Source organism: Mauremys reevesii, linkage group 4 (assembly GCF_016161935.1).
Source record: "Mauremys reevesii isolate NIE-2019 linkage group 4, ASM1616193v1, whole genome shotgun sequence".
In the NCBI taxonomy this organism is placed as follows: domain Eukaryota; kingdom Metazoa; phylum Chordata; order Testudines; family Geoemydidae; genus Mauremys; species Mauremys reevesii.
Window position 1 is genome coordinate 98,188,214 of NC_052626.1, and position 16,470 is coordinate 98,204,683.

Sequence of the window (16,470 nt, forward strand, 5' to 3'; positions counted from 1 at the left end):
GACTTAGGAATCTAACTTGAAACGCCCAATTTTAAAATCTTGCTTTGTGTGTTATATAGGTTGTTTAACAAATAAATAAAATAATGCAATATGAAGATTTCACAGCAGAGCCACACAAGTTTCAAAATCAGTCTGTATATAAGAGACAAGGTTTAGTCCAAGAAGTTTACTGGTGTAGGTTTAGTAAACCTACCACACTCCTTTGAGGAAATTGGGTTTAGACTGGGGACCAGCTTCTCACTGGGACATGAGATAGCTTCAGGACCGTATCACTAACCAAAAAACTGGAAGGTCCAAGAGATGTATAACTCCCCATCTTGCATACTATTTGAAGAACCTGTCCCTAGGCATAGATTTCATATTTCCCAAACTCTAAATTTCTCATTCTGGAGTGCAAAGCCAAAGAGCTAAGGAAATGTGTCTTTAAACTGGCTTTTGAAAGGTATGCACAGATTATGTCCGCACTGCATCTTAAGCGAGGGGAGGGGAGGGGAGGAGGCGGAGGACTGTTGTCTGGCTTTCCAGGGGAAGGAGCATACCACTTTAAGGGCAGAAAGGCCCAGATGTTGCTGCAGATGCAGAGGAGGTCAGCATGGGGATGCTGACTCATCTCCCCCAATGTGACTGGAAAGAGAGGAGGTCACAGCTGGGCGGGAGAAGCCCTCTTTCTTCTGGACCAAGTGGAGCAGCACCCATCCTCCGACCCTTGAAAGTAGCAAAATACCAGGTTTGGTCAGGATCTGCTGAAGCAGGTTGCTTTCACCACAGGGTTCAGGGATGGGGGCTTAGTTGAGGTGAGCATATGATGTCACAACTCATTATGTAAGTGTGGAGCAGATGTTTAGTATTGGTACTCCATAGGGAAGTGATACAGTGATCAGATAAATGGTTTGGTAAAGGATTTTAAGGAGGTGTTTGTTAAAGAAGCAGAAACTGGAGGAGCAGAAAATGGAGTCTCCTATGACTGGCACAGCAGAGAGCCAACCTCCTTCTCCTTTATAACCCACCTTAACCCTCATTTGAGAGTGGAGGGGGATTGTAAGGTCCTAGCAGTGGGTTGGCTGGGAACCAGGATAGAAAAGGGGTGGGAAAGCCCCCCTCGGTAAATATTGAAATGATCATGGAGTTACCTGCACTGTACACTTTTGTCTGTTAGGTAGCCCCAGACAGTTGTTAATAAAATTGTGGCCTCATTAAACTACATCCAGTGTCTCATGTCCTTCTTCCAGTATAGCATAGAGTGCATATCTTACAATTTAAGGCCTTTTTTAAGTCATTTTTTTTCCAATTTTAATAAAGCACAGAAGACTCCTCACTGAGCTCTGTTTATAAGCCAAGTTTCAAACTGCATTCATCTGTTACTGCTGTAGTCTGATCAAAAAAATGTGGCCAGGTTTTCTTTTCCAAAGAGAAATGGTGGTGATGGTTTGATGTTCATACCGCCCCCCCTGCCCCCACCTACAGACACACACACACACACACACACACATATCACAGATATATATGTACTACATATATAAATATGTGCTTTCTGTATGTATTGTATATATTTACACACTGACCACAACATTCAGATTCCATTGTGTGTTTAAAACCAATATGGCTTGATGCTCTTGAGGGATTCTGCCCATTCTTTTAATTTAAAACATTGCAAATAAATAATTTAAGTTGTTCATACTTTCTTTACATCTTATCCTATTATATTTGCCTTTTAAAAAGTGATTTTTGTTATCTATGATAACACCTAGTGATGAAGACAGAACTGATGAACTCCAGACTCAGTGTAGTTGAATTCAAATGCCTAATCACTTATTCTGTCATTTGTTTCAGAGGGTATTTTTGCAAATGAAAAACTTATGGGACATTTTTGCTTGCATCCAAGATCAAATTTTAACAGGTAGAAAAGTGCTCACTCATCTAAACTTCAGCATAGGGTTATAGTCCATCTAGCTTCCAACATGCTTGTACGTGAAATGATATTCTTAAGAGAGTGTTTAACAGAAAAACAATCAAGGAATGAAAAATACACTGACCCAAAGTCCAAAACTTCCTGTAGTCAGTCCCGGACCAATATATTAAAAAGGAAAAAAAAAAAAGCATTTTTAGTCTGGTATCATAAACTCAGAAGTGAGCTGGCAAGCAGTGATTCTCAATTGTAAAATAGTTTACTCTTGGTGTTTGTCCTGGCACACTGTGTAATATTGTATTGAGCAACTACTTTGTTCTCACTGCTATGTTGTTTTCTCCCCCCCCCCCCCCACTTGAGTTCTAGCATATTGACTACTTTCTAGCCAGTTACTAGAACTAGAGGCTCAAGCTGCTACTGTATCTGTCAGCTTGTTTGGAATACAGCATTCTAATGACATAAAATATTAAGTAGGACCAGTTCTTTAAAAAGCTGGAGTTTAGTGCTCACTTGTGCACCTATTTTTGTATTCAGACTTTTACAAATAGTGTATGTGGCACAAGTGGGCTAAAACACCCACTTTTATGCAGTTTGTGTATACATACAAATTATGTGGGGGAGTAGGTGGGTATATGTGTAAAAATATGTATCACTGGGTGCATATATATATATATATATATATAATGAATACATTTTAAATTGTAACCTTGATCTTTTTAATAGAGTTGTGATATACTGGTTGTTTGTAACAGGATTCAAGGTAGGAGAGGAAAAGGGTGCAGCAAATTTGTAACAAGAATGACCTGCCAGGGTTAGAAAGAGTTTGACAGACAAATACAAATGTTTCAGAGGAAATAAACTTTCCTAAGGTTTAGTTCTAGACAAGTAATCCGTTAAAATATTTACCTGGTTGTGAAGATGGCCTGAACATTGATTCTTTTAATCACTCAAGCAACTTCCTAAAGCCACTGTAGAACTAGCCTCAGACTGGAAATCTTCCAAAATAATCCTGTTAGTAAGAAGTTTATTATATCTTAAAATAAGCTGCATGGATACATTGTATAAATATTGAAAGACACATACGATTTATATTGAGACATGGCAGTCCTTTATTAGTTAAATTGAACATACCTGTAATTTATTATAACAGCAAATTTTGTTCCTTATTAATGTTTTTGTCAACAGTAGCTTAATTATGCTGGTACTTTTTAGAACTCTGTATTACTTTGATATGTGATTGTGAACATGTACTTTCCAAATGATTTCCCAAAAAAAAAAAAAAAATTGATCCCAGATAATAGTTTACTGAGTATCCAAGGTATTTGAATTAAGATACTTTTTAAAGTTTTACATTCATCATAATCCACTGCAACCCCTTGTGTGTCACAGCTGGAAAAAAATAGGACTTTTTGTCTCATACAGCTTGATTTCACCAGAGTACTTTGTTTAACACCCCCCCCCCCCACCGCCCCGCTACTTATAACACACAGCTGTAGTCAATATGATCAGGAACATCTTTGATCTACTGTGATCTGTCATGTTAGAAGACAAATATTGTGACATGGGGATGGGAGGGGAAAAATTACCTTTTTAATGAATCTTTCTTTACCGATGTTGATCAGATAAGCATTGAGAAAATTTTGGTACACCAAAACTTTCTAATAAGTGAATATGGATGTTCCTATCCTTCCTCTGGGTTTTATAGGAGTTCTTCTTTGAGTGATTGCTCCTATGCATTCCAGTTAGGTGTGCATGCTGCGCGTGCACGGCTCTTCGGATTATTTTTACCCTAGCAACACCGGTGGGCCGGCTGGGCGCCCCCTAGAGTGGCGCCGCTATAGCGCTAGATATATACCCCAGCCGGCCCGTCCGCTCCTCAGTTCCTTCTTCCCGCCCGTGACGGCCGTTGGAACAGTGGAGTGCTCGTTTGTCCTCCACATCCCTAGCTCACCTCGGTTCTAGTTTTGTAGTTAGTGTATATAGTAGTTTAAATAGTTAGTTAAGTAAGTTATTAGGTAGATTAAGGGGAATTAGGGGGGCTTAGCCCCTCTTTTCCCGTCCGGTGCGGGCATATGCCCAAGACACCGGGGTTTAAGCCCTGTGCGGCTTCCAGCGGCACATGCCTATTGGGGACCCTCACGACTCCTGCCTGCGTTGTCTTGGTGAGGCCCATCGACCAGATAAGTGCCCTATTTGCAGATCGTTCAAGCCTAGAACAAAAAAGGAGCGGGACATTAGATTAAGGCAGCTCCTAATGGAATCGGCGCTTACCCCTGCGGTGCCGACACCATCAGCTCTGCCGTCGTCCTCGGCACGGAGCGCTCCAGCGGTCCCCGACCGGTCCGGTACCGAGACTCTTAAGAAGCAACCGGCACTGAAGCCCCGGCACCGTTCCCTCTCACCATCGGGGAAACGGAAGCTGCAGCCAAAGTCTGGGAAGACTGCTGCATCGAGACCACTTGTCCAGCAGCCAGTGTCGACCCCCTCGGTACCGACCTTGACAGCGCACGGACCGTGCGCGGTACCGTCGACTCCGGCGCTGACAGGGCCGTTGAGTCCGGTACCTCCGTGCTCCCCGGTGCAAACCGTGGTCGAGCTGCCTCTCCCGTCCACGCCCGAGACGTTCTCGATGGCGAGGGAGCTCATAGAGCTAACAGAGGCACCGAGCCTCCGGCCCCCGGCACCGCCGGTGCGGGCTGTGCAGTCAGTGGGCAAGCCGGCCATGGTACGGCCTACTTCCCCTGACAGACGGGATAGAAGGCGATCCAGGTCCCGCTCCCGATCCCGATCTCGGAGACAGTCACCTTCACGCCGATCCAGGTCCCGGCACCAGTCACCATCCCGGTACCGCTCTCCGTCTCGGCGCCGGTCGCAGTCCCAGTACCGCTCCTCATTGCGGTACCGGTCACACTCCCGGAGCCGATCCCGGTCCCGGTCTCGGGACCGTCGGCACCGAAGAAGGTCCGGATCCCGTCACCGCTCCCGTCACCGTTCTCGGAGCCACTCCTGTCAACGACGGTCGAGATCGCGGTTGACCTCCCGGTACTCACGCGGTCGACGGTCCCGCTCTCGCTCCCGGTACCGTGACGTTTGGCACCGGTCCCCAGCACCGTCCACGGACAGACTAGTGGCATCGACGGCGCAGTCCCTGAGCGCCTCTGCCCCCTCGTGGCCTTCCCGCCAACCGTCGGTCGCCTCGCACGAGGGCAGCGGTGGAGATCACCGGGCAGACCCCCAAGGACAGGACCACGGTCCACAGCAATGGGGCTTCTGGACCCCCTGGGCCTTTCACGAGGCTCAAGGCGCCCCCTCCCTCCAGTGACCCAGGCCCTCCGACCACAGGGTGCCGGAAGCCACTGTCAGCAGGCCCCCTCCATCACCTCCGGTTGAGGTTCCGCCGCCACCTGTACCGGCGGAACATCCCGTAGAGGCGGAGGCTTCGCACCCCATGGACGAACCACAGCTACCAACCATGGGTCAGGGCCATTCCTCATCTTCCTCGCCAGATGAGGCGGTGGCGGGGTCCTCATCATCGGATCCCCCACCGATTGACTTGCGTGCCCATCAGGACCTCCTCTGTCGGGTGGCACAAGCCATCAACCTCCCGGTCGCAGAGGTCACTGAGGACGAGGATCCGGTTACTAATGTGATTGGAGCTGAGGCCCCAATGTGAGTGGCCCTGCCCTTCATTCGCACGATCCAGAAAAATGCCACTACAATCTGGCAATCACCTGCATCCATCCCTCCCACTGCTCGAGGCGTGGAGCGAAAGTACTCAGTGCCCCCGACCGGGTACGAGTACCTGTATACGCACCCGGCCCCAGACTCCCTCGTTGTGCAGTCGGTGAATGACCGGGAAAGAAATGGACAGCCCGCGCCAGCGCCGAAGTCCAAGGACGCGCGCAGGATGGACCTGTTGGGCCGGAAGGTCTATTCGGCTGGTGGCCTTCAACTACGGATAGCCAATCAGTTGGCTCTCCTTAGCCGCTATGCCTAATACAACTTCGTGGCCCTCTCTAAGTTTACGGAGTTGATTCCCACATCCTCCAGGCAGGAGTTCTCTGCCCTGCTAGAAGAGGGCAAGAAAGCCTCCAGGTCCTCCATCCAGGCCTCACTGGACTCTGCAGATTCCGGAGCCAGGACTTTGGCATCAGGAGTGACCATGAGGAGGATCTCCTGGCTGCAATTGTCTACCTTGCCGCCAGAAGTCCAGTATACCTTGCAGGACTTGCCCTTCGATACCAAGGGCCTATTCTCGGAGAAAACAGACTCCAGAATCCAGACCCTTAAGGATGGCCGTATTGCCATCCGCACCCTGGGCATGCACACGCCTGCTACCCAGCGGAGGTCCTTCAGGCAGCAGCCCTATCGGCCATTTAATCAGTCCAGGTCGAGGCCTGATAATGGTCGCAGAGGCAGACTGAACCGCCGTAGACCATCGGGCAATCGGCGTACCCAGTCCCAGGCGCCCTCTAAAGCCCCTCAAGGGCCGAAACAGGCATTTTGATGGGACGCCCGAGGACGGCCCATCAGTCTCTTCACCGGATCCTTCCCCGTTATTTTTCAACCGTCTTTCCCACTTCCTCCCGGCGTGGTCCCAGATTACAACGGACAACTGGGTGCTACGCACGGTAGAGTCCGGTTACCGTCTTCAGTTTGTTTCGCCCCCTCCCTCCCATCCACCCACCCCGTCCCTCTTCAGGGACCCCTCTCACGAGCAAGTCCTCTTACAAGAGGTCGAGTCTCTGCTGAGCTTGGGTGCCATAGAGGAGGTGCCGAGCGATATGCGAGGCAGGGGATTTTATTCCCGATATTTCCTAATCCCCAAGGCGAAGGGAGGTCTACGACCCATACTCGACCTCCGAGAGCTCAACAGGTACCTGCTCAAGCTCAAGTTTCGCATGGTGACCCTGGGGACTATCATCCCCTCCCTGGATCCGGGAGACTGGTTTGCCGCCCTTGACATGAAGGACGCATATTTCCATGTCGCGATTTACCCTCCTCATCGACGCTACCTGCGCTTCGTTGTCAACAGCATGCACTACCAGTTTGCAGTGCTACCCTTCGGCCTCTCCACAGCGCCAAGGGTCTTCACCAAGTGTATGGCAGTGGTTGCCGCGGCCCTCCGCCATCGTCGGATACACGTCTACCCGTATCTCGACGATTGGCTGGTCCGTGGACCATCCCGCCAACTGGTAGTGAGTCACATGACCACGATCCTAGCCCTGTTTCAGCGCCTCGGACTTATGAAAAATGCCGAGAAGTCAACGTTGACTCCATCGCAAAGGGTGGAGTTCATCGGAGCGGTCCTGGATTCCAATTTGGCCAGGGCCTGCCTGCCCCAACCTCGGCATCAGTCTCTGGTCTCCCTAGTTCGGGGCCTACAATCTACAACGGTGCGTTCCTGCCTCCGCCTCCTGGGCCACATGGCTTCGTGCACGTTCGTCACTCCGTACGCGAGGTTGCACCTTCGCCCGTTTCAAACTTGGCTTGCGTCAGTGTACCGGCCCCACCGCGACTCCATGGATATGGTAGTCACGCCCACGAAGCCGATCCTCGCTTCGCTCACCTGGTGGCTGGACCCAGAAGTGGTGTGTGCCGGAGTTCCATTCCGCCCTCCTCAACCATCCGTCACCCTGACCACGGATGCTTCAGAGCTAGGGTGGGGGGCACACCTAGCCGACCTGTACACCCAAGGTCTCTGGTCGCCCCGAGAGCTCTCCTTACATATCAATGTCAGGGAACTGCGTGCGATTCGCCTCGTGTGTCAGGCCTTCCGCTCCCGTCTCCAAGGGCGTTGTGTCGCGGTGTTGACGGACAACACAACGGTGATGTTTTATGTCAACAAGCAGGGTGGGGCCCGATCCTCCCTACTTTGCACGGAAGCGATGCTCCTGTGGGACTTCTGCATAACCCACTCGATTCACCTGGTAGCGTCCTATCTTCCAGGAGTGCAGAACACGCTGGCCGACCGTCTCAGCAGGTCATTCCTTTCACACGAGTGGTTGCTGTGTCCAGATGTGGTGTACACAATTTTCCGCAGGTGGGGGTTTCCCCAAATAGACCTGTTTGCCTCCAGAGAGAACAGGAAGTGCCACCAGTTCTGTTCTTACCAGGGTCACGCCCCGGGCTCCCTGTCGGACGCATTCCTCTGCTCCTGGACGGGTCACCTCCTATATGCCTTCCCTCCGTTCCCGCTCGTACATCGGGTGCTTCTCAAGCTTCGGAGGGACAGGGCCCACCTCATACTCGTCGCTCCGGCCTGGCTGAGGCAGCACTGGTACATGCTGCTGCTCGAGCTCTCCGTTCGGGATCCCATTCCCCTCCCGTTGTGGCCGGATCTGATAACGCAGGACTTCGGCAGGCTCCGCCACCCGGACCTGCAGTCCCTCCATCTTACAGCCTGGTGCCTGAGTGGTTGACCCACGCGGAGCGTGCCTGTTCGGTGGCGGTCCAGCGAGTCCTGCTAGAGAGCAGGAAGCCCTCCACTCGCTCGACTTACCTCGCGAAATGGAAGCGATTCGCAATCTGGTGCGATCAGAGAGACCTGAATCCGTTCGTCGTCCCTATACCAATGATCCTGGACTACCTCTGGTCACTTAAGGAGCAAGGTCTCGTGGTCTCATTGTTGAAAGTGCACCTAGCGGCAATATCCGCCTTTCAGCCGCCCGTCGGTCACCGGTCCATCTTCTCCGATCCGACCGTTTCCCGCTTTCTCAAAGGCCTGGATCGCTTGTTCCCGCCAGTACGGCGTCCTACTCCGTCCTGGGATCTGAATCTGGTTTTGACCAGGCTCATGAGAGCCCACTTTGAGCCCTTGGCCACGTGTTCCCTGCTCCATCTGTCGTGGAAAACAGCTTTCCTCGTCGCCATAACCTCAGCGAGGCGAGTTTCCGAGCTTCATGCCCTGACGGCTGGTCCACCGTACACCATCTTTCATGCAGACAAGGTTCAGCTTCGGCCACACCCGGCCTTCCTCCCTAAGGTGGTGTCGGCCTTCCATTTAAACCAGGACATTTTTCTTCTTGTTTTTTTCCCGAAGCCTCACGCCTCGAGTCGGGAACAACAGCTTCACACGCTGGATGTCCGCAGGGCCCTTGCTTTCTACATAGAGCGAACAAAATCCTTCCGGCGTTCGCCCCAACTATTCGTAGCAGTTGCGGAGCGTATGAAAGGCAAGCCGGTCTCCTCTCAGAGGATTTCCTCCTGGGTCACTGCATGTATCCGAGCATGCTACGAGCTTGCTTGTGTACCAGCTAACTGCCTCACCGTGCACTCTACGAGAGCTCAAGCCTCGTCTGCCGCCTTTCTGGCCCATGTCCCCATCCAGGACATCTGTAGAGCGGCCACCTGGTCTTCTGTCCACACCTTCGCTTCCCACTACGCGTTGGTGCAGCAATCCAGAGACGATGCAGCCTTCGGCTCAGCAGTCTTACACTCTGCCACGTCTCACTCCGACCCCACCGCCTAGGTAAGGCTTGGGAATCACCTAACTGGAATGCATAGAAGCAATCACTCGAAGAAGAAAAGATGGTTACTCACCGTTGTAACTGTTGTTCTTCGAGATGTGTTGCTCCTATCCATTCCAGACCCGCCCTCCTTCCCCACTGTCGGAGTAGCCGGCAAGAAGGAACTGAGGAGCGGACGGGCCGGTTGGGGTATATATCTAGCGCTATAGCGGCGCCACTCCAGGGGGCGCCCAGCCGGCCCGTCGGTGTTGCTAGGGTAAAAATCTTCTGAAGAGCCGTGCACGCGCGGCGCGCACACCTAACTGGAATGGATAGGAGCAACACATCTCGAAGAACAACAGTTACAATGGTGAGTAACCATCTTTTGCCTTCCTTCTGGAATACTTTGAGCACAGTAGCCTTTTTTTTTATTATAACTTAGTTAGTAGAACTATACAAGCTCTTATAGGATGGTTTGTGAGTCAGATATACCTATAGTCAGCTGCTATGTCAGATTCTTACAAGAATATGATGAAGCAATCTGAAAATATATATTTGTAGCCTTTGTTGTAATAAGATGGATTTTGAAGTTTCAGGTCAGCCTGTTATCATCCACTTCGGGTTTATTCCTAAAAAGTTGTTTTTGCTCGAAGTTGCTTTAGCTAGATGAAAAAAATTGATTTTCTATAGAACCTTTCATGTTTAATGTATCATAAAGCCGTGGCCTAGATATTGCTAGTGATTGTGCTGGAGTCTGGAGCCTATAAACAGTTTTAGAAGTGTGTGAATATTGGTCTGTACTTGCTCTCTCTAAGGAATGCTGTCTGAACTTTCATTTACAGATGTAGAACCACCTGAGAAGAGACATGGTTCAGTAGCTTATTCAGAACTTTTTTGAGCCAGTGATTTCATGGTCTGTTAAAGGTGCTTCACAATTAAAAAATGGGTTCTTATTATTTTACAGTGCTATAAAATATTTTGAAGACCTGAATAAAACAGCTGTTTGGAGAATTAGTACCATACAAATAAGACTTATAGATTCATAACTTACTGTTTCTTCAACTAGGACAATATCAACTTCCAGCCAACCCAGTCATTTTTCTAATCTTTTTTTCCATCTCTCAGTGGGTGAGAGGGTAGATTAACTTCCAAGAGGTAGATGAAAGAAAAGTAGTAGATATAACTCTTCAGAATATAATCGTGACATTGCTGGTGCACTCATTAGATACAAACAATTGGAGGGTATCACCCATGTTTTAAAGTAAACTGTTCTGCACTCATATTTGCAACAATCCTTACCATCCTTCAGGTTGCTTGAATCTCTCCATGTTTACACTGGCTTATGCCAGCCCCTTTTTGGAACTATGTGGATGGAGTTTGTAACCACAAACCATTATGTTACTCTTGACTCAGCCTTCTCAGAAGTCAGAATGAAGTTCTTTTTCTCCAAGACACCGCAACAGTGCTTAACCCCAGTGTAACAGTCTCCAAATCCCAGTTTTTTAAAGAGAAACTAATTTTTCTGGCAATACAGAAAATATAAACTGATTTTAAGAAGCATTAAATAAAATTTAGTTAGGCAAAACTATGGTGTTTTAGAAGATCACTACAGAAAATTGCCTGTAAACAACCCCCCCGTCTTTATTAGGAAGTTAACGAGAAACCCTACATATGTGATACAAGCCCTCTTAGTGACAACACAGTCTATGTCTTCAGAAAATTTTGGCCATGTACATTGGCCAAACCGGACAGTCTCTATGCAAAAGAATAAATGGACATCAGGAATCATATGTCATCACGAATCATAACATTCAAAAACCAGAGGGAGAACACTTCATCCTTCAGGCTTGAAGGTGGCAATTTTTCAACAAAAAAAAATTCAAAAACAGACTCCAAAGAGAGACTGCTGAACTTGAATTAATATGCAAATTAGATACAATTAACTTAGGTTTAAACAGAGACTGGGAATGGTTGGGTCATTACACTAATTGAATCTATTTCCTCATGTTAAGTTCTCCTCACACCTTCTATGGGTCATCTTGATTATCACTTCAAAGGTTTTTTTTCTCCTGCTGCTGATAGCTCATCTCAATTGATTGGCCTCTTAGTTGGTATGGGTACTTCCACCTTTTCATGTTCTCTGTATATATAAATATCTTCTGTCTGTGTGTTCCATTCTATGCATCTGAAGAAGTGAGCTGTAGCCCATGAAAGCTTATGCTGAAATAAATGTTTAAGTCTCTAAGGTGCCACAAGTACTCCTGTTCTTTTTGCAGATATAGACTAACACGGCTGCTACTCTGAAACAGGAAATTTTATGAATTTCAGCATTTCTCAAGAAATTTCATTATTTCTAGCATATCTCAAAGATGCATTTATTTGAAAGGATGGGACTCTTTTTGCTATAAAGGAAATGCATTTTTTTGGTCTTCCCCAGGAATGCATTACTTTGTAACCTGTGCAACAGGTTATCCATTATACCATCTTACCAAAACCAGTTTAATCGGATTCATGTGTCTTGTCCTCAATCTTGCAGGGCTTGTTTAGACAGTCAGCTCTGCTTTAACTCCTTCTAATCACAAATGTAGTGTCTAGGCCTTACTGGCCTTTGTTTAACCTAATGACTCACAGAAAACACTTTTACAGATAAAAGTATGAATGTGTTTACTAGACAAACCTTATGAGCTCTTTGTCCATGATCAGCAATACTCAGAGATATTACATAAAGGTTCAGAAGTAGAGCCTGGATCAACCACCAATAACGGGCTCTTAGAATCATGTTTACCATTGCATACTACCATTTGAGGTCATTGTTAAGCACTGTTAGGATTGTTTTCAGAAGAGAAAATCGTTGGAAATGGGATAGAAAACGAGGTGTAATAGAAAATATTTGAACTACTGGAAAATATTCACTGGGTGTTATACCAACTTGAAAAATAGAAAACAAAACTTGACAGTCAAAGAAAAGGCAGAAAAATCACAGGGTAAGGTATTTGCATACTTATTACAAATTTTCCTCCAGTGATTCCAAGAATTCCTAATAATTTTTCATTTTCATTCTTTGTTCTGTTTTGGCTATGGGTTTATCATTTGTAAAGCACACTCTTTTTTTTTTGTTTAAAGGAATCCAAAATGTGCTGAGCTTGTTCTGTGCGGTCCTTACAGAAAATAAGGTTCTCTTTCACTCTGCAAGTTTTCAGAGGCTCAGTGATGCCTGTAGAGCACTGGAGTCTTTAATGTTTCCTCTCAAATATAGGTGAGTTTTGTTAGACAACTTTGACACTTTGGACTTGATGTTGAAAACCTGTATTTATACAAGTTATCTTTACTCATGCAACTTGTGCCATTGAAGTTAATGAGCTGTTTTCATGAATAAGGATTACTCACATGAGGAAAGGCTTTCAGGATCAAACATTTGGTCTTACGGTTTGTGTACTTCATCGATCAGACTCTTATTTAATCCGTTTCAATGTAAATTGTATGTAATTTAACAAAAATACGGTGTATGCACCTTGCCAGCAATACTACCTGATTATAAATCTCTTTTTCTAATGCAGTCATGGTCCACGAGCAGAGGCTGACACTTGTGCCAGTTTGTGTAATAGTTTTGTAAGGTGTACAAATGTCCACTATGGACTACACTGCAATCAACAAATTAATTCCTTGTGCAAAAAGCCACATTTGAACCCAGTTTTTTAGGTCAAAAGCTAGTGTATCAGCCTCTGAGGGCAACAGTCAGTGGTGCCATCACAGCTGGGGTAGGCATATCCATGCTAGCTGTAATCTACCTAGCATGGCTAAAAGTAGCAGTGAAGATGCAGCAGTGCAGGCTGTACAAGCTCACTGGGAACCCTCAATAATGTACTCGCATTGCTAGCCCATCCTGGGGTCTGTGCCACCATGTCTTCACTGCTATTTTTAGGTAGGTTAGGTAGATCAAAGGTAGTGCAAGTATGCCTACCTGAGCTGCAGACCCACCTCCAATTGCAGTGTAGATATATTCTTAGTTGCACAAATAAAAGAAGTGTAATTCTAAAGCAAGGGTCTGCAAAAAATACTTCTAACTTTGAGTATGCAGATTTCTTGTATTTGTTCAAAATCAAAAGGACAGGTTTGTATCTTATACAACAATAGAAAAACTTTGTAAGAGATTGAAAGTGGATTTTGAAATATTGTTCCTTAATGTTAAAATATTTGTGAAATTTCCCATGTGAAAATCAACCTCGGAGAGCCATGTGTCAGTGATATTACAATTTTTTTTACTTCAGATCATGTTTAAATATGACTCAGATCACAAGTAACATGAGTACAGTGTTCTCAGTTTAGTCCTAAGTAAACATTGTCTGCATCACTAAGCTCTACATTTGGGAATTTCATTATTATGTGACACTGTACAAAAGCAGTAATTAGCATTATATATTGTACTGCATGCTTTGCTTCAAACATACTATGTTTTTAAAACTTAGTGTGCACTCCATAACAGATCTAATGTTTCTAGCATAATAATAATTTCTTTGTACCCGTTTATCACATTAATGGGCACCATATAAGAACCTAGATAGATTGCTATTGTTGTTGAAAATTGACCACGTGGTTGATTTTGGATCAGACAACCTGAAGCTCCTTTATTGATCAATCAAACATGCATGCATGGGGGAGTCATCCAAGGCAGCCGAACCCCCCCTACTTGAGATTTAATACAAGAGCTTATATAGGATAAAACCACAAAATTACATATATTTCCTTAACATTTTACATCCCATATGAGGGATAAAGCAAAGGAAGCTTTTCCTGTTTTTCAATAGTTTTGCCGTTTGCGGTCCCTTGCTCTGCCCCCAGACAGCTATTAATTACAAACTGTTACTTCTGCTTCTTTAGTTTCTGTCTACCTTTCTCCTTTTACCTCCCCCCTTCCCTCCAGGTCATACATACAGTTCACCTGACCCTACATACAGTTCACTTGACCAAAGTTTTAGGCCTTAGGCCTGGTCTACACTACGCGTTTAAACTGGTTTTAGGAGCGTTAAACCGATTTAACGCCACACCCGTCCACACTAAGAGGCCCTTTATATCGATATAAAGGGCTCTTTAAACCGGTTTCTGTACTCCTCCCTAACGAGAGGAGTAGCGCTAATATCGGTATTACCATATCGGATTAGGGTTAGTGTGGCCGCAAATTGACGGTATTGGCCTCCGGGCGGTATCCCACAGTGCACCACTGACCGCTCTGGACAGCAATCTGAACTCAGATGCAGTGGCCAGGTAGACAGGAAAAGCCCCGCGAACTTTTGAATATCATTTCCTGTTTGCCCAGCGTGGAGCTCCAATCAGCACGGGCGGCGATGCAGTCTGAAATCAAAATCCAAAAAGAGCTCCAGCATGGACCATACGGATGTGATCGCTGTATGGGCAGGCAAATCTGTTCTATCAGAGCTCCGTTACAGAAGACGAAATTCCAAAGCATTTTTAAAAAATCTCCAGACAGAGGCCACAGCAGGGACTCAGCACGCTGCTGCGTGACAAACGTAATGGAAAGCCAAAGAATCAAATGGACGCTCATGGAGGGAGGGAGGGGGGACTGAGGACTCAAGCTATCCCACAGTTCCTGCAGTCTCCGAAAAGCATTTGCATTCTTGGCTGAGCTCCCAATGCCTGTAGTGTCAAACACATTGTCCGCGGTGGTTCAGGGCATAGCTCGTCAATTTACCCCCCTCACCCACCTCCAGAAGTAAAAGGGAAAAAAATCCTCTCTTGACTCTTTTAAATGTCACCCTATGTTTACTGAATGCTGCTGATAGACGCGATGCTGCAGCAGTCAATGGCAGCATCCTCGCCCCCCCTCATGGGTGGCTGATGGTACAATATGGCTGATATCCATCGTCATCATCAGCCTTGTGGCAGATGGTGCAGTACAAAAGGACTGGTATCCGTCCTCATCATCAGCCCGTGAGTGCTCCTGGCTGGCCTCCGGTGAGGTCGGCTGGGGGCGCCTGGGTAAAAAACTCCTGATCATTCCCAGTAGATGGTACAGAACGGCTGGTAACCATCTTCATCATAGCAATAGGGGGCTGAGCTCCCTCAGCCCCCACCCTTCATGTGTAAGAAAAGATTCTGTTCTGCCTGGACTATCATAGCAGCGGGATGCTGGGCTCCTCTCCCCCACACTGCTTAATGTCCTGTCTGGACTATCATAGCAGCTGGAGGCTGCCTTCCCCTCATTTTATCTCACTAACAAGTCACTGTTTCTTATTCCTGCATTCTTTATTACTTCATCACACAAATGGGGGGGCACTGCAACGGTAGCCCAGGAAGGCTGCGGGAGGAGAGAATCAACAGGTGGGGTTGTTGGCATACAGCTCATCATTTCTGCGGGATCTGACATGGAGCGGCTGTGCTCTCTGATACACTGGCTCTCTAGTACACTTGCCCCATATTCTAGGCAGGACTGATTCTATTTTTAGATACCATAAAGGAGGGATTGACTCAGGGAGTCATTCCCATTTTTGTCTTTTGCGCCCCCGGCTGATCTCAGCCAGGGGCACCTATGACAGCAGCAGATGGTACAGCACAAAAGGACTGGTAACCGTCATCTCATCGCCAATTTACAATGGCATGGTAGATGGTACAGAACGGCTGATAACCATCTCTGCTATCATGCAAAAGCAAATGAATGCTGCTGTGTAGCGCTGCTGAATCGCCTCTGTCAGCGGCATCTAGTACGCATACGGTGACAGTGACAAGAGGCAAAACAGGCTCCATGGTTGCCATGCTATGGCGTCTGCCAGGGCAATCCAGGGAAAAAGGGCGTGAAATGATTGTCTGCCGTTGCTTTCCCGGAGGAAGGAATGACTGACGACATTTACCCAGAACCACCCGCGACAATGATTTTTGCCCCATCAGGCACTGGGATCTCAACCCAGAATTCCAAAGGGCGGGGGAGACTGCAGGAACTATGGGATAGCTACGGAATAGCTACCCACAGTGCAACGCTCCAGAAATCGAAGCTAGCCTCGGACCGTGGACGCACACCACCGAATTAATGTGCTTAGTGTGGCTGCGTGCACTCGATTTTATACAATCTGTTTTACTAAACTGGTTTATGTAAAATCGGAATAA

At 47.1% G+C, this 16,470-nt stretch overlaps 1 protein-coding gene across 3 annotated transcripts in view; it reads left to right on the forward strand.

Annotated features, from left to right (window-relative positions):
* SBF2 (SET binding factor 2) overlaps positions 1 to 16,470 on the forward strand; it is a 599,778-nt gene that overhangs the window by 358,109 nt on the left and 225,199 nt on the right. For all 3 annotated transcript variants that reach the window (XM_039537930.1, XM_039537931.1, XM_039537932.1), the window contains exon 7: positions 12,478 to 12,610. In XM_039537930.1, coding sequence (XP_039393864.1) covers positions 12,478 to 12,610 — 133 coding nt within the window. The remainder of the gene's footprint in view (positions 1 to 12,477; positions 12,611 to 16,470) is intronic.